The sequence below is a fragment of the Scyliorhinus torazame genome, chromosome 17 (assembly GCF_047496885.1).
Source record: "Scyliorhinus torazame isolate Kashiwa2021f chromosome 17, sScyTor2.1, whole genome shotgun sequence".
Lineage (NCBI taxonomy): Eukaryota > Metazoa > Chordata > Chondrichthyes > Carcharhiniformes > Scyliorhinidae > Scyliorhinus > Scyliorhinus torazame.
The window spans coordinates 125,018,083-125,037,380 of record NC_092723.1 but is presented as its reverse complement, the minus strand read 5'-3'; the positions used below and the strand labels follow the sequence as shown (position 1 = coordinate 125,037,380).

Sequence of the window (19,298 nt, the reverse complement as noted above, 5' to 3'; positions counted from 1 at the left end):
AGCGAATGCCGAGAAGGTGTTGGGTTGGTATAGTGATCCGGGAGTTACGTGGGTGCAGATGGAATCGAAGTCGGGTAGAGGGTCTGGGTTGGTGGCATTAGCGACGACCTCGCTCCCATTCTCACCGGCAAAGTATTCGGCAAATCCAGTGTTTGTCCCTCTTTGGAGATATGGAGACAATTTCAACAGCATTTTAAATTGGAGTCAGTGTCAAAGCTGGATCTCATTTGTGTGAATCATCTGCTCGACCCTGCGAGATTGGATGTCACTTTCTGGGGTGGGAGGGGAAGGGGTTGGAGCAAATGGGTGATCTTCTCCTGGAGGGACGGCTTGCCAGTTTAGAGGAACTGTCGGAGAAGTTTGGGCTCTCTCAACCTGACTTATTCAGATATTTACAAATTCGCACCTTTGCGAAACAGGTTTTTCTGAGATTCCCCATCGTAATGGAGAGGGTTCTTTCGCTCGCAGGGTTGGTGGAAGGGAGCACCTCCGGTATTTATGGGCGGATAATATCGGAGGTGTCAGTGTTGGTGGAAGAGGTTACATCCAGGTGGGAGGAGGAATTTGGGCCCATTTTAGATAACGTGGTGTGGAGCGAGGCCCTGAGGAGAGTGAACTCCACGTCCTCGTGTGCGAGCCTTGGTTCAAACCAACTCTAAGTAGTTTATAGGGCGCACCCGATTAGGTCTAGAATGAGTTGTTTCTTTGCAATGGTGGAATATAAATGCAAGTGCTGTTCAGGGGATCCGGCCAACCATATGCACAGATTCTGATCTTGCCCCAAGCTTGTGGGTTTCTGGGTCTCCTTCTTTCGCACCAAGTCAAGGATTGTGAAAATTGAACTGGAGCCCTGTCCTTCAGTGGCCATATTTGGAGTGTCAGACTCGCAGGAGCTACAGACAGGCGTGGGGGCCAACATCCTGGCCTTCACCTCACTGATTGTCTGGAGATGGGCACTGCTGGGGTGGAAATCTGCTGCTATGCCCAGTGCCTCAGAGTGACTCGGAGATCTGATAAGAGTTCCCATACCTCAGGAAAGTCAAGTACACCGCAAGGGGAGCAATTGAGGGGAGATGGCAGACATTTGTGTATTTCAAGGAGCTGGTCACCGTTAGTTGCTAAGTGGGGGAGGACGGAGAGGGGTTGGGACGAGAGGTTAAGGTTTGGGAGGGGTTAGGTTCTCTTGTGGGAGTTGTGTGTATTGGTGTTTTATTGTTTCGTTGTTTTGTATTATTTTGTTTCATGTGGAAGATGGAAACATTTGACCAATGAACCACTCAGATATTTATCCAGTAGAGGATAGACAAGAGAGCAACCAACAACCAGAGGAGCCTCAACCTTCTACTCTGATGGCTGTTGATGAGGTCAACACAGCAACCACAGAGCAAATGCTGCAACTCCCGGCCAGCATGGTAGTGCCACAGATGATGCTGGAACAAAGTAGCAGCCCTCCATTGAAGTCAGCGCACCACACAGCCAAATGCAAAGGGGAGCTTACCACAACACTACATCCGCACAGAGAACCCACACGACGAAGGAAGAGGAGGAAAAACTGACATAGAGATGATACAGGATGGAACAACAATCATCTCTCACCGCAGCTGCTGAATGCTGAATCAACAAAGAGCAATTCACTACCAAGGAATGGAAGACAATAAAAAAAATACCCAGATGCCAGAACAACCTCCATATCAATAAGAGTTTAACTGTAACAACACAGCTGAGTATGCCTCCAAACATAGTGCGAACTAAATATGAAAGGGGTACAAGGCCTGAACTTATGAACTCAGAAGCTTGAGTGGGGCGGGGGGGGGATTGTAATAGTGAGGTAAATACATGGGGTAAACTAGAATAACTTGAAGTACATTGGCTAAACACTTTGGTGGGGCACGGTCGTAGTTTGACGGTCTGGAACATTTAAGGTTAATGTGGAACTGAGTACAGTACCATCCACACAGTGATGTGAAAGAACACATGATCCACATGGAGGGATCAGTCTCATGATGGGCAGAGCCACGTGCACAAGCAAGCTTGTAGACAGCTCCGAGCTCAAATCCTTTATTATATATGTACATAGTTCTTGTAGTTAATAAATATATTAACCTACTTAAGACTATGGAGATTTCATTATGATCTACTATGATATCCAACACCCTACAACACTAATTGCAGGCAGCAGTATCGGAGTATTTTATTTGGCCCCCGTCACCACCAGGATCAGCTACTCCAATACTTTCTTGGCTAACATGCCATGTTCCAGCCACTGCATCTGTCCTGCAGTAAGTTCCACTTGACCAGCCTCTGTTCTCAATGACTTACACTAGCTCCCCCAATACTTCAATTTCAAAATTCCACCCTGGTGTTCAAATCCTTCCCACTCACCTCCTCCAGCCCTAAAACCCCACCCTTAAGAGATTTTAACAGCACAGCAAGAGGCCCATTAGTCCATCGTGTCCATGCCGGCCATCAAGCACCTATCTTTTCTAATCACATTTCCCAGCACTTGGTCTACAGTATTATATGCTATGGCGTCTCAACTGTGCATCTAAATGTTGTGAGGGTTCTTGCCTCTACCACCCTTTCAGGCAGTGAGTTCCAGATTCCTACAACCCTCTGGGTGAAAAAGTATTTCCTCAAATCCCCTCAATCTCCTGCTCCTTACCTTAAATCTATGCCCCCTGGTTACTGACCCCTGTACTAAGGGGAAAGGTTTCTTCCTATCTACCTATGTCCCTCATAATTTTGTACACCTCAATCAGGTCCCCCCTCAGCTTCCTCTGCTCAAAGAAAAACAACCCCAGCCTAACCAGCCCCTCTTCATAGCTGAAATGCTCCATTGTGAGCAACATCCTGGTGAATCCCCCTCTGCACCCTTTCTGGTGCAATCGCATCCTTCCTATAGTGTGGAGACCAGAACTGCACGCAATACTCTAGCTGTGGCCTAATTTGCATTTTATTCAGCTCCATCTTAACCTCCCTGCTTTTATATTCTACGCCTCGGTTAATAAAGGCAAGTATCCCATATGCCTTCATAACCATACCTGTTCTGCTGCCTTCAGGGATGTTTGGACATGCAGACCAAGCTGCCTCTGGTCCTCCTAGCATCCCACTGTTCGTTGTGTATGCCGTTCCCTCATTAGACCAAGCCTGCGCTTCTTAGGACGCCTGCCTCTTGTGCATTTCTCCTCCCTGTACATCTCCAGTTACCCTACTCCTTTAAGGCCCATCTTCAAACCAACTGCTTTGACCAGTGGTGAAATTTTTAATTTTGGCAGGGGTGCAAAACAGTCAATCAAGCCACACATCATACAACCAACCTACCAGAGTTTCGTTGTTGAAATAAATTGAGAGGAAATTGGGGTTGCAGCATATAATGGGCAACCAATCTGATACTGTCGGATGACAGTCTACCCCAAGTCTTTGGTCATCCCTTGATTTTTCCTTCTTTAGCTCTGCATCCATTTAGTTCCCTCTTACGTCAGTGAAGCATCTGAGAGCATTTTTCTATATTAGAAAGTAGTTTATAAATGCAAACTTTGTGTTTATAGAAATAAGGTTCTAAATTCCCTCAGAGGTCAAGGCAAACTAGATCATAGAATTTTACAGTGCAGAAGGAGACCATTCGGCCCATCGAGTCTGCACTGGCTCTTGGAAAGAGCACCCTACCCAAGGTCAACACCTCCACCCTATCCCCATACCCAGTAACCCCACACAACACTAAGGGCAATTTTGGACACTAAGGCCAATCCACCTAACCTGCAAATCTTTGGACTGTGGGAGGAAACCGGAGCACCCGGAGGAAACCCACGCACACACGGGGAGGATGTGCAGACTCCGCACAGTGACCCAAGCCAGAATCGAACCTGGGACCCTGGAGCTGTGATGCAATTGTGCTATCCACAATGCTACCGTGCTGCCCGGTTTAGGTTGCTGATTAGGTTATTGAGGCAGGTGGGGGGGGGGTGGGGGTGGAGAAAATTGCAAGTTCTCCAGCTAGGATGATATTTGTTCAATTGCGCACTCTTTTATTTAAATTGTCTGATCCCAGGAAATTCAATGGCGCCATTCCCATAGGTTCCTAATGGAGAAGCTGCATTGCATGAAAAGGATTATTAGGGAGGCCAGATTATTAATTACCCACCATGAAAACGGAAAGTAAATTACAGCATTTGTTTCATAGGTCGCGGATGTGCTGCAGCTGGTGATAGTTTCCAATATCGAGGTCCAGTAAGTCAGTTTTAGTTTGTGCAACAAAGGTTTATCATCAGACAGTAGCACGAGAGTGGAGAAGAATTTGGAGTTGTTCTCCTTAAGAAAGGATAAAGTTGAGACAAAGTTTGAAAAAGAAAAAAAAAACTCTGGAGACAATCTTTTAGTGGTAATATCATTGGCCCAGTAATCCAGAGGTCCAGCCTAATACTTTTTTTTATCTGAAAAGGAAGAATGTGCACGGTTACCAAGGAAAAGTAGGAGAATGGCATAAGTGATTCAGAGAGCTAATGCAGATTTGATGGGCCGAATGGTCTCCTTCTGTGCTGGAACAATTCTATGATTATGAATCTGTTTTCAGATTAAAATAATACACCACCCTAGATCCTTGCATTCAACTACTTAGTATTTCAACATTTAGGCCAAAACATGTGTACATGTATATTGCAATAAAACTACAAACATCTAGAGCTCCTCAACAGACACAATGATCCACTATCCAGTCTGAGAAGTGCTACAGATGGGGAGAGATGGCAGGATAACTTTACTCCTTTTTCCTTGTCTCTTGATTGTTTACAACAAGATATACATTTAGAAGGAATGTTTTAATCACTTTGAGTGCTGCGATTTTGAAGAATAGACACAAACAGGCTTTCTGGTAAGTTTGAATCAAACAAAAAAATCAATGTTTATTCACACAATACCCAAAACATGAGCGCAATGAAACTCCCTCTAACAACAGAAACGCACACACAAGATGAGTTCTAGAAATTTCACACGCACTTAGATGAGCAGAATTACAAAGATGAGCAGAAACAAATAAGGATAAAAAAACTTAGGAGCAGGATTAGGCCATTCGGCCCGCAGAGCCTGCTCCGCCATTTTATAAGATCATGGCTGGTTGTAGTTGTGGTCTCAACTCCAGTTTCCTGTCTGCCTCCAGTAACTCTGCACTCCCTTTCTATCAAAAATCTGCCTAACCCAGCCTTCAGTAAATTCAATGACCCAGCCTCCATTGCTTTCTGGGAAAGAGAGGTCCAGACCAACAACTCTGCGGTGAGGAAACAATTCTCCTCATCTCCATCTTAAAAGGGAGATCTCTTAATTTTAAACTGTGTCCCCTAGTTCGCTCCTCCCCCACAAGAGGAAATGTCCTCTGGATATTTACCCTATCAATTCCCCTCAAGATCTTACATATTTAAATTCTGATGAAGAGTCAGAGTGGGCTCAAAGTATTAACTCTGTTTCTCTCTCTACAGATGCTGCCAGACCTGCCAGCATTTTCTTTTTTTTAAATTTCCAATAAGATCACCTCTCAGTCTTCTAAACCATAATGGGTATAGGCCCAACCTGTTCAATCTTTCTTCAGAAGGTAATCCATTCATCCCACGTGAACCTTCTTTGAACTGCTTCTCGCACAATCACATCCTTTTTCAAATGAGGAGGCCAAAACTGAACACAGTACTCTAGATGTGGCATCACCAAGGCGCTTGAGAGCTGCAATAAAATATCCCTCCTTTTACATTCCATTCCCCTTGCAATAAACGCCAACCCAACATGCCATTTGCCTTGCTTATCATGAGTTCTTAATCAGTCCTTTAAGATAAAAACATTGCAGGGCTAAAGGGTTTCTCTTCCCTGGAGGTTTCTCGCTTTTCAGGCAAAGTTGTGGCTGAGCTTCATTTTGCAGGTGAAAACAAATTAACTCCTCTGCTCACTGCCTGAGTTGATTGCCCGTTTAGGCAGGATTCCTTCCTTCTACCTGGGGAGGTGATGGTCCCTTTGTCCTAAGTTGTCCCAGATTGACTTGCTCTGGCCTGTTTTTGGAACAACAAAATTTGTTATCTCAAGCCAATTTTGATATTGTGACCATAGAATCAACACTTCCAGTATCCACTCAAGTGATCCATTGCCACACAATGGGGATTGAACGGTGGCCATTCACATTTGCTTGCGATAAAATGGTTTCCCCACAACTCCCTATTGGGGATGGGCAATAAATGCTGGCCGAGCCAGTGACACCCACATCCCATAAATGAACTTTAAAAGCCTCTCTTTGTTAGAATTTGAGTTTGCAGATACCAAGTCTGGGGTATCTATTATATTTGAGGTTCTGCATATATCCAGCCAACAAGAGCTGTACATTCACCAAGTGATCCTGCATCATGAATGTCTTTTCATGGGAAGGTCCTCCACACAGACATATACATTTTAATGACTTCCCAGAGAGATGCACCATAGAAAAGTTATGGTGCAGAAAGAGGCCATTCAGCCCATCGTGTCTGCACAGTCAAAAAAGAAAAAAGTAAACTAGACGCTCATTTTAATCCCATTTTCTAGCACCTGGTCCATGGCCTTGCAGGTTACAGCACTTCAGGTGCAGATCCTGGTATCTTTTAATGAGTTGGGCATTTCAGCCTCAACCACCAACTTAGGCAGTGAATTCCAGATGGCTAAACAATTTCCTCATAGTCCTCTCTTATCCTTCTATCAATCACCTTAAATCTATGCCCTCTGGTGATTGATCCCTCAGCTCGGAGAAACAAGTCTTTCCTGTCTACCGCGTCTAGACCCCTCATCATTTCATACATCTCAATTAGATCACTCCTTAGTCTCCCCTGTTCTAAGGAAAACAATCCTAGCCTATTCAATGTCTCCACAGACCTGCAACATTCTTGTAAATCTCCTCTACACTCTCTCCAAAGTAATTATGTTGTTCCTGTAATGGGGTGACCAAAACTGTACACAAAACTCCAGCTGTGGCCTAACCAGATTTTTACACAATTCCATTATCACATCCCTGCTTTTTGTATTCAATGCCTCATCCAATAAAGACAAGCATTCGATACGCTTCTTGACCACCTTGTCCATCTGTCCTGCCACATTCAAGGACCTGTGTACATGCACTCCCAGGTTCTCTCACTTCCTCAACCCCTCTCAATATCTTCCCATTTATTGAGTATTGCCTTGCTTTGTTTGCCCTCCCTAAATGCATCACCCTGTACTTTACTGGGCTGAATTCCATTTGCCATTTCTCTGCCCACTCAACCAAACCTTTCTGATATAATTCTGGAATCAACAGCTATCCCTCTCCCCTATCAACTACAAATTACAACTACCATTTTATCGCACACAAATGCCAATTTTTGTGTCATCTACAAATCTCCCAATCATGCCACCCACATTTAAGTCTACATCATTAATATACAAGAAATAGCAAGGGTCCCAACACTGAGCCCTGTGGAACACCACTGGAAACTGTTTTCCATTTGCAAAAACATCAACCCTTTGTTTCCTGACACTGAGCCTGTTTTGGATCCAACCTGCTACCTGCCCCGTAACCCATGAGATCGCACTTTTCTGGAGAATTGCCGGGTCCGTGGCCACTCATGCGCTCATACCCCAGACTGTGGCGCCGCTGGACTGAGTCCGCAGCTGCTACGCCGAGTTCCCGACGAATGAGACCACATGCGACCGACGCGTCAGGAATTCGACCAGTCAGAGACGAGCATTGGGGGACGGGCCTCAGGCAATGTCCTGAGGCTGTCGATACATCGCGGCTTTGGATGGTGCGGAGCATCGCGAAAGTGGCGCCGCCCCCAATTTGGTCGGAAACTTTTGATTCTCCAGCCGATCGCCAATCGCGATTTTGGCATCAGGGACTGGAGAATCCCATCCAAGATCTAACAAACCATGCTGACGATCACTAATCAATCCGTGTCTTTCGCAGTGACAGTTTGTCCTGCCTGTACAGAAATCATAGAAGTCACCTGACCGCCAGACTGAACCTTGGGTCAAAGTAAATTGCCCATATTCCATGTTTTTTAAGAGGGTAAAAGTGTCCATCATGTTTATAGGTTCTTAGTTAGTGTGATAGTGTGACAGAAGAGAATATACTAGCCGAGATTTTCCCCAAACCAAACATCATAAAGATTTGGTCCCTTTCTCAATCTATTGAAACAATGGTAATTCAAATTGCAAAAGCATCCAAAAAAGAGCAACGAGAGATTAGAAAATTATAATTCATAGTTCAACATCTGAAACATGAAATGTGGACATTTGGGTTCACGAATTGATTTGCATACTGCAACCCTGTATCTCAGACTCAAAAGTCATCAACTTCCAGAGCTGCTGCATGGTCATACCTTCTAAACCAGGCATTTTCAAACTGAGGGTCACCACCCGCAAGTGAGTTGTGGAGCCATCCATCGCGGCGTTCCTGATCGCGTGAATTCAGGCACAACGGCTGCAGCAGCCGGTTTTTTAAAACGCCATCTGCGAGCGGCTTTAAAAATGATGGCCGCGATCAGCTAAAAAAATGCGGGTGCACTGCGTGTGCCTGCCGGCTCATCGGTGTCCATGCCCGGAGCCCAGGGAGAAACGGCGCCTCCTCCTGACATCAGCGTGCTGATCCAGGAGAAATTTTTTTTGAAATTCAATTCAGTCTTCCTGCATCTGTCTTGAATATGCTCAACGACTGAGCCTGCAGAACTCTCTTCGATATTGAATTTTAGAGATTAAAAAGATTCACAATACTTCGAGTTCAGTAATTCCCCCTCATCTATGTCTAAAATCGTCACATTGCAATTTACAGACTATATCCCCAGGCTGTAAACCACCCATCTGAGGAAACCTTACATTCTGCATCTGCTCTGTAGAGTCCAGAGAGAATAATGCCTGTTTCAATGAGATCATTTTTCATTCGTCACTACTTTAGACTGTAGAATATAAGCCCAGGCTCACCTCTTGCATTAAAGGTAAGAGAAAATGGTGGGTCCCGAATGTTGGCTAATGTGAGTCACGAAGGACAGCCGGCGTGGGTCGCGAAGGTCGGTAAAAATGGGTCCTGGGCAAAAATAGTTTGAAAAACACTGTTCGAAACTGCCCGCTTTGGCTTTTGTTGTAATGAAAAAGATTAATTTGTAACTCATTTGTTATATCTTTTTCTTTTTATCCCCACTCACTCCAAAATATCAAAATGTCCCAAAGCTTCATTGAAAAACTACACTGATAAGTGGGTAAGGGAATAGGGTGCGGAATACGGTAGGGTGGATAAGCAAGTGGGTAAGCGAGTAGGATGCGGAATAGGATAGGGTGGATAAGGTGGTAAGAGATAGGGCGGATAAGTAGGTAAGGGATTGGGTGGATAACTGGGCAAGGGTAGCAAGGAGGGTAAGAGCAGGTGGGTGGGTAAGGCAAAAAGGTGACAGACGGGTGTGGGTAGGTGCTTGAGGTGGGGTACAGTGGCAAAATAGCAGGATGGTAGGTGGCTGGCTCTCAACACTTCCACCAATGAGAACAGATTCTCTCAATCTACTTTGTCCCAACCAATCTTGATCTGATACACTTTCACCAAGTCTCCTCTGAATCTTCTCTTCTCTCAGGAGAACAATGTCAGCTTCTTCAATCTAACTGAAGTCAATCATCCCTGGAACCATTTTCATAAAGCTTTTCTGCACCCTCGCTCATGTCTTCCTATCCTTTTTCAAGTGTTTTCTAGAATTGGACACAATACTCCAGTCAAACTAGTCTTTTTATACAGGTTCATCAAAATGTCTTATTTTTATACTCTGCTTCTATGTATAATGTCCATGATCTTGTTTGCCTTATTACCAATTTTCTCAACCTGCCCCGCCATATCAATGATTTGTGCACATGTACCCCAAGTTTCTGTCCCTGCACCACTTTTATATTTGTTTTATATTACCTCTCCTAATTTTTTCGACCAAAACGTAACAATTCGCACTTATCTGCATTAAATTTCTTCTGCCACTTAACTGCCGTTCCACCAGCCTGCCCATTTTCTCTTGAAATCTATTACTATCCTCCACACAGTTTACAATACTTCCAAGTTCTGTCATCTGCAAATTTAGAAATTCTACCCTGTACAACAAAGTCCAAGTCATTAATACAGATTAAGAAAAGCAGTGGTCCTTGTGCTAGCCCCCTGGAGAAGCCCACTGTACATTTTCCTCTGGTCAGAAAAACAACTGTTTTTTTTGTTTCCTTTGACACAGCCAACTTTGTATCCATGCTGCCACACTCCCTTTTATTTCATGGGCTTCAACTTTGCTGACAACCTATTATTTGGCACTTTATCAACCACCTTTTTAAAATCTAGGTACGTCACATCAAATACATTACCTTCATCAAATCTCACTAACACCTCATCAAAAAACTCAATCAAGTTACTTAAACACGGTTTGCCTTTCACAACTCCGTGCTGACTTTACTTAATTAATCCACACTTGCTCATCAAAGTGACTGTTAACTCTTGGAAAATATAGGGCGTAAAATGCTCAGGCATGTGGTCTGAGTAAGCATCCAGCCTTCAGAGGTCAGCAGGAGTCAGAACTGTCCATTAAAGCCATGCCCAGGTGCAAGGACAAAGGAAAGTAATTGGGGAAAATTTTTATAAACAGCTCTAAAAGCAGCAGCAAGCCTCCATTTGCCAAATGTTGGCAAGAATCACCACAGGTAGGTGGAAGAGACGAACTCCAGTATGTTAATAACTCCAAAGAGATATACCCCCAACTGGAAAATCCAGTTTTGAATGCAACATGGGTGCCAAGGCCCAGGCAGATTTTAATGCAAAGTGAAATTAGACAACTTTTTCCAGCGAGTCTCATACAGCTTCAAGTCAAGTTCTGATGCCAAATTTAGGTAGACACTGCTAATGCATTACAATGCGAATCTACCCTTCAATAACAAAAAAAGCCAAGTGTGTTCATGGGCACTTTGGCCATATTCTGATAACATTTTAATGTATTCATTTACAGGATGTGGGCATCAATTGCCCTTGAGGTTTTTCAGGTTTTTTGGGTCGGTCTTCACAGTGGAAGACACAAATAACATGCCAGTGACTGATGGAAATGAGGCTATGACAGGTGAGGACCTTGAGATGATTGTTATCACTAAGGAAGTAGTGATGAGCAAGCTAATGGAGCTAAAGGTAGACAAGTCTCCTGGCCCTGATGGAATGCATCCCAGAGTGCTAAAAGAGATGGCTAGGGAAATTGCAAATGCACTAGCGATAATTTACCAAAATTCATTAGACTCTGAGGTGGTCCCGGCGGATTGGAAATTAGCAAACGTGACACCACTGTTTAAAAAAGGAGGTAGGCAGAAAGCGGATAATTATAGGCCAGTTAGCTTAACTTCGATAGCAGGGAAGATGCTGGTGTCTATCATCAAGGAAGAAATAGCGACGCATCTGGATGGAAATTGTCCCATTGGGTAGACAGCATGGGTTCACAAAGGGCAGGTCGTGCCTAACTAATTTAGTGGAATTTTTTGAGGGCATTACCAGTGCGGTAGATAACGGGGAGCCAATGGATGTAGTATATCTGGATTTCCAGAAAGCTTTTTTTTTAAATAATATTTTATTGAAAATTTTTTGTCAACCAACACAGTACATTGTGCATCCTTTACACAACATTATAACAATAGATAATAATGACCTTTTTTATTTAAACAAGAACAAAAAAAAAAAAAAACAACAACAAATAAATAAATATTAAATAACAAAAATAAAAACTAGCCCTAATTGGCAACTGCCTTGTCTCAGGCCACCCCCCCCCCACCCACCCCATCCCTCCCCCCCCCCCCCCCCCACCCACCCCATCCCTCCCCCCCCCCCCCCCCCCCCAAGTCCTGGGCTGCTGCTGCTGCCTTCTTTTTTCCCCCATCTATCTTTCCGCAAGATATTCGACGAACGGTTGCCACCGCCTGGTAAACCCTTGAGCCGACCCCCTTAGGACGAACTTAATCCGCTCTAACTTTATGAACCCCGCCATATCATTTATCCACGTCTCCACCCCCGGGGGCTTGGCTTCTTTCCACATTAGCAATATCCTGCGCCGGGCTACTAGGGACGCAAAGGCCAAAACATCGGCCTCTCTCGCCTCCTGCACTCCCGGCTCTTGTGCAACCCCAAATATAGCCAACCCCCAGCTTGGTTCGACCCGGACTCCTACTACTTTCGAAAGCACCTTTGTCACCCCCATCCAAAACCCCTGTAGTGCCGGGCATGACCAAAACATATGGGTATGATTCGCTGGGCTTCTCGAGCACCTCGCACACCAATCCTCCACCCCAAAAAATTTACTGAGCCGTGTTCCAGTCATATGTGCCCTGTGTAATACCTTAAATTGAATCAGGCTTAGCCTGGCGCACGAGGACGACGAGTTTACCCTGTTTAGGGCATCTGCCCACAGCCCCTCCTCGATCTCCTCCCCTCGCTCTTCTTCCCATTTCCCTTTTAGTTCGTCCACCATAGTCTCCCCTTCATCCCTCATTTCCCTATATATATCCGACACCTTACCATCCCCCACCCATTTCTTTGAGATTACTCTGTCCTGCACCTCTTGTGTCGGGAGCTGCGGGAATTCCCTCACCTGTTGCCTCGCAAAAGCCCTCAATTGCATGTACCTGAATGCATTCCCTTGGGGCAACCCATATTTCTCGGTCAGCGCTCCCAGACTCGCGAACTTCCCATCCACAAATAGATCTTTCAATTGCGTTATACCTGCTCTTTGCCACATTCCATATCCTCCATCCATTCCCCCCGGGGCAAACCTATGGTTGTTTCTTATCGGGGACCCCCCCAATGCTCCGGTCTTTCCCCTATGTCGTCTCCACTGTCCCCAAATCTTCAGTGTAGCTACCACCACCGGACTCGTGGTATAGTTCCTTGGTGAGAACGGCAATGGGGCTGTCACCATAGCCTGCAGGCTGGTCCCCCTACAGGACGCCCTCTCTAATCTCTTCCACGCCGCTCCTTCCTCCTCTCCCATCCACTTACTCACCATTGAAATATTAGCAGCCCAATAATACTCACTTAGGCTCGGTAGTGCCAGCCCCCCCCTATCCCTACTACGCTGTAAGAATCCCTTCCTCACTCTCGGAGTCTTCCCGGCCCAAACAAAACCCATGATACTCTTTTCTATCCTTTTGAAAAAAGCCTTCGTGATCACCACCGGGAGGCACTGAAACACAAAGAGGAATCTCGGGAGGACCACCATCTTAACCGCCTGCACCCTCCCTGCCATTGACAATGCTACCATATCCCATCTCTTGAAATCTTCCTCCATCTGTTCCACCAACCGCGTCAAATTTAGCCTGTGCAATGTGCCCCAATTCTTAGCTATCTGGATCCCCAGGTAACGAAAGTCTCTTGTTACCTTCCTCAACGGTAGGTCTTCTATTTCTCTACTCTGCTCCCCTGGATGCACCACAAACAGCTCACTCTTCCCCATGTTCAATTTATACCCTGAAAAATCCCCAAACTCCCCAAGTATCCGCATTATTTCTGGCATCCCCTCCGCTGGATCCGCCACATATCGTAGCAGATCATCCGCATATAAAGATACCCGGTGTTCTTCTCCTCCCCTAAGTATTCCTCTCCATCTCTTGGAACCTCTCAGCGCTATCGCCAGGGGCTCAATCGCCAGTGCAAACAGTAATGGGGACAGAGGACATCCCTGCCTTGTCCCTCTATGGAGCCGAAAATATGCCGATCCCCGTCCATTCGTGACCACACTCGCCACTGGGGCCCTATACAACAGCTGCACCCATCTAACATACCCCTCTCCAAACCCAAATCTCCTCAACACCTCCCACAGATAATCCCATTCCACTCTATCAAATGCTTTCTCGGCATCCATCGCCACTACTATCTCCGTTTCACCCTCTGGTGGGGCCATCATCATTACCCCCAACAGCCTCCGTATATTCGTGTTCAGCTGTCTCCCCTTCACAAACCCAGTTTGGTCCTCATGAACCACCCCCGGGACACATTCCTCTATTCTCATTGCCATTACCTTGGCCAGGACCTTGGCATCCACATTGAGGAGGGAAATTGGTCTGTAGGACCCGCATTGTAGCGGATCCTTTTCCTTCTTTAAGAGAAGCTATATCGTTGCTTCTGACATAGTCGGGGGCAGTTGTCCCCTTTCCTTTGCCTCGTTAAAGGTCCTCGTCAGTAGCGGGGCGAGCAAGTCCAAATATTTTCTGTAAAATTCAACTGGGAATCCGTCCGGTCCCGGGGCCTTTCCCGTCTGCATGTTCCTAATTCCTTTCACCACTTCTTCTACCGTGATCTGTGCTCCCAGTCCCACCCTTTCCTGCTCTTCCACCTTGGGAATTTCCAGCCGATCCAAAAAATCCATCATTCTCTCCCTCCCATCCGGGGGTTGAGCTTCATACAATTTTTTATAAAATGTCTTGAACACTTCATTCACTCTCTCCGCTCCCCGCTCCGTCTCTCCTTCCTCGTCCCTCACCCCCCCTATTTCCCTCGCTGCTCCCCTTTTCCTCAATTGGTGTGCCAGCAATCTGCTCGCCTTTTCTCCATATTCATACTGTACACCCTGCGCCTTCCTCCATTGTGCCTCTGCAGTGCCTGTAGTCAGCAAGTCAAATTCCACATGCAGCCTTTGCCTTTCCCTGTACAGTCCCTCCTCCGGTGCTTCCGCATATTGTCTGTCCACCCTCAAAAGTTCTTGCAGCAACCGCTCCCGTTCCTTACTCTCCTGCTTCCCTTTATGTGTCCTTATTGATATCAGCTCCCCCCTAACCACCGCCTTCAACGCCTCCCAGACCACTCCCACCTGAACCTCCCCATTGTCATTGAGTTCCAAGTACTTTTCAATGCATCCCCTCACCCTTAGGCACACCCCCTCATCCGCCATTAGTCCCATGTCCATTCTCCAGGGTGGGCGCCCTCTTGTTTCCTCCCCTATCTCCAAGTCTACCCAGTGTGGGGCATGATCCGAAATGGCTATAGCCGTATATTCCGTTCCCCTCACCCTCAGGATCAATGCCCTACCCAACACAAAAAAGTCTATGCGTGAATAGACTTTATGGACATAGGAGAAAAACGAGAACTCCTTACTCCTAGGTCTACTGAATCTCCACGGGTCCACCCCTCCCATCTGCTCCATAAAATCCTTAAGCACCTTGGCTGCTGCCAGCCTCCTACCAGTCCTGGACTTCGACCTATCCAGCCTTGGTTCCAACACCGTGTTAAAGTCTCCCCCCATTATCAGCTTTCCGGTCTCTAGGTCTGGGATGCGTCCTAGCATTCGCCTCATAAAGTTGGCATCGTCCCAGTTCGGGGCATACACGTTTACCAAAACCACCATCTCTCCCTGTAATTTGCCACTCACCATCACGTATCTGCCCCCGTTATCCGCCACTATAGTCTTTGCCTCGAACATTACCCGCTTCCCCACTAATATAGCCACCCCCCTGTTTTTCGCATCCAGCCCCGAATGGAACACCTGCCCCACCCATCCTTTGCGCAACCTAACCTGGTCTATCAGTTTCAGGTGCGTTTCCTGTAACATAACCACATCTGCTTTAAGTTTCTTAAGGTGTGCGAGTACTCGTGCCCTCTTTATCGGCCCGTTAAGCCCCCTCACGTTCCACGTGATCAGCCGAGTTGGGGGGCTTCCCACCCCCCCCCCCTTGCCGGTTAGCCATCATCTTTTTCCAGCTTCTCACCCAGTTCCCACGCAGCTGTATCTCTCCCAGACGGTGCCCCCCCGCCCATCCGTTCCCGGACCCACTCCCCCCTTTCCCCAGCAGCAGCAACCCAGTAATTCCCCCCTCCCCCCCCCCCCCCCGCTAGACCCCCCGCTAGCGTAATTACTCCCCCCATGTTGCTCCCAGAAGTCAGCAAACTCTGGCTGACCTCGGCTTCCCCCCGTGATCACGGCTCGCACCGTGCGACGCCCCCTCCTTCCTGCTTCTCTATTCCCGCCATAATTATCATAGCGTGGGAACCAAGCCCGCGCCTCTCCCTCGGCCCCGCCTCCCATGGCCAACGCCCCATCTCCTCTCCCTCCCCACCTCCCCCCATCACCACCTGTGGGAGAAAGAAAAGTTACCATACCGCAGGATTAAAACATAAAACCCCTCTTCGCCCCCCCCCCATTCGCCCCACCACTTTGTCCAAACGTTCATTTTCATAATCCAATCATTCCAATTTTTCTTCTACAATAAAAGTCCACGCTTCATCCGCCGTCTCAAAGTAGTGGTGCCTCCCTTGATATGTGACCCACAGTCTTGCCGGTTGCAGCATTCCAAATTTTATCTTCTTTTTGTGAAGTACCGCTTTGGCCCGATTAAAGCTCGCCCTCCTTCTCGCCACCTCCGCACTCCAATCTTGATAAACGCGGATCACCGCGTTCTCCCATTTACTACACCGAGTTTTCTTCGCCCATCTAAGGACCATTTCTCTATCCTTAAAACGGAAGAATCTCACCACTATGGCTCTGGGAGTTTCTCCTGCTCTCGATCCTCGCACCATAACTCGGTATGCTCCCTCCACCTCCAACGGACCCGTCGGGGCCTCCACTCCCATTAACGAGTGCAGCATCGTGCTCACATATGCCCCGACGTCCGCCCCCTCCACACCTTCAGGAAGGCCAAGAATCCTCAAGTTGTTCCTCCTTGCGTTGTTTCCAGTGCCTCCAACCTCTCCACAGATCGTTTCTGGTGTGCCTCCTGTATCTCCGACTTCACCACCAGGCCCTGTATATCGTTCTCATTCTCTGCTGCTTTCGCCTTCACGACCCGAAGCTCCTGCTCCTGGGTCTTTTGTTCCTCTTTTAGCCCTTCAATCGCCTGTAATATCGGGGCCAACAACTCTTTCTTCATTTCCTTTTTTATCTCCTCCACGCAGCGTTTCAAGAACTCTTGCTGCTCAGGGCCCCATATGAAACTGCCACCTTCCGACGCCATCTTGGTTTCTGCTTGCCTTCCTTGCCGTTGTTCCAAAGGATCCGCTGCAATCCGGCCACTTTCCTCTCCTTTTTCCATCCGTGTCCAGGGAGAACACCCTTCTGGTTTACCGCACGGTGTTTTTAGCCGTTAAAATTGCCGTTGGGGCTCCTATCAAGAGCCCAAAAGTCCGTTCCACCGGGAGCTGCCGAAACGTGCGACTTAGCTGGTCATCACCGCACCCGGAAGTCCTTCCAGAAAGCTTTTGACAAGGTGCCACACAAAAGATTGTTGCATAAGATAAAGATGCATGGCATTAAGGGTAATGTAGTAGCATGGATAGAGGATTGGTTAATTAATAGAAAGCAAAGAGTGGGGATTAATGGGTGTTTCTCTGGTTAGCAATCAGTAACTAGTGGTGTCCCTCAGGGTTCAGTGCTGGGCCCACAATTGTTCACAATTTACATAGATGATTTGGAGTTGGGGACCAAGTGCAATTTGTCCAAGTTTGCAGACAACACTAACATGAGTGGTAAAGCAAAAAGTGCAGAGGATACCGGAAGTCTGCAGAGGGATTTGGATAGGTTAAGTGAATGGGCTAGGGTCTGGCAGATGGAATACAATGTTGACAAATGTGAGGTTATCCATTTTGGTAGCAATAATAGCAAAAGGGATTATTATTTAAATGATAAAATATTAAAACATGCTGCTGTGCAGAGAGACCTGGGTGTGCTAGTGCATGAGTCGCAAAAAGTTGGTTTACAGGTGCAACAGGTGATTAAGAAGGCAAATGGGATTTTGTCCTTCGTTGCTCGAGGGATGGAATTTAAGACTAGGGAGGTTATGCTGCAATTGTATACGGTGTTAGTGAGGCCACACCTGGAGTAATATGTTCAGTTTTGGTCTCCATATCTGAGAAAGGACGTACTGGCGCTGGAGGGTGTGCAGAGGAGATTCACTAGGTTAATCCCAGAGCTGAAGGGGTTGGATTACGAGGAGAGGTTGAGTAGACTGGGACTGTACTCATTGGAATTTAGAAGGATGTGGGGGGATCTTATAGAAACATATAAAATTATGAAGGGAATAGATAGGATAGATGCGGGCAGGTTGTTTCCACTGGCGGGTGAAGGCAGAACTAGGGGGCATAGCTTCAAAATAAGGGGAAGTAAATTTAGGACTGAGTTTAGGAGGAACTTCTTCACCCAAAGGGTTGTGAATCTACAGAATTCCTTGCCCAGTGAAGCAGTTGAGGCTCCTTCATTAAATGTTTTTAAGATAAAGATAGATAGTTTTTTGAAGAATAAAGGGATTAAGGGTTATGCTGTTCGGGCCGGAAAGTGGAGCTGGGTCCAAAAAAGATCAGCCATGATCTCACTGAATGACGGAGCAGGCTCGAGGGGCCAGATGGGCTACGCCTGCTCCTAGTTCTTATGTTCTTATTGAGAAGATGGTGGCGAGCTGTCTTCTTGAACCACTGCAGTCCCTGCAGTGTAGCTACACCCATATTACTGTAAGGGAGAGAGTTTCAGGGTTTTGATTCAGCGACAGTGAAGAAACGGTGATATATTTCCAAGTTAGGATGCTGAGCGACTTGTGGGGGGACTTCCAGGTGGTGGGAAGTATTCCGGGGGTCTGTTGCCTGTGGTCCTTCTAAGTAGTAGTGGTCATGGCTTTGGTAGGTGCTGCCTAAGGAGTCTTGGTGAGTTCCTGCAGTGCATCTTGTAGATGGAGCACACTGCTGCCACTGTGCATCTGCAGTGCAAAGAGCAAGAATGTTTGTGGAAGGGATGCCAATCAAGCAGGTTGCTTTGTCCTGGATGGTATTGAACTTCTTGAGTGTTGTTGGAGCAGCACTCATCCTGGCAAGTGACTCCTGCTTTGTAGATGGTGGACAGGCTTTGGGGAGTCAGGAAATTAGTTACTTGCTGGAAGATTCCCAGCCTTTGGCCTGCTCTTATAGCCAAAGTATTTACATAGCTAGTCCAGTTCAGTTTCTGGTCAATGGTATCCCTCAGGATGATGATAGTGGGGGATTCAGCAATGCTATTACCATTGAATGTCAAGGAGCAATGGTTAGATTGTCTCTTGTTGGAGATGGTCATTGCCTGGCACTTGTGTGGCACAAATGTTATTTGCCATTTGTCAGCCCAAGCCTGGATATTGTCCAGGTTTTGCTGCATTTGGACAAGGACTGCTTTAGTGTCTAAGGGGTCGCAAATGCTGCTGAACATTGTGCAGTTATCAGCAAACATCTCCACTTCTGACCTTATGATGGAAGGAAGGTCATTGATGAAGCAACTGAAAATGACTGGGCCTAGGATTCTACTTTGAAGAACTCCTACAGTGATGCCCTAGCACTAAGA

General features: G+C 46.7%; 1 protein-coding gene across 4 annotated transcripts in view; it reads right to left on the bottom strand.

The window, feature by feature from the left end:
- Positions 1-19,298, bottom strand: part of LOC140394127 (lipase maturation factor 1-like) — a 107,554-nt gene that overhangs the window by 34,255 nt on the left and 54,001 nt on the right. The window contains exon 3 of one of the 4 annotated variants that reach the window (XM_072481002.1): positions 4,869-6,026. The exons of the other annotated variants lie outside the window; for them this stretch is intronic. Within the exon in view, the coding sequence (XP_072337103.1) occupies positions 5,948-6,026 (79 nt within the window). The 3' untranslated portion in view covers positions 4,869-5,947. Of the gene's footprint in view, positions 1-4,868; positions 6,027-19,298 lie in introns of those variants that run through there. 4 annotated transcript variants of the gene reach the window in all.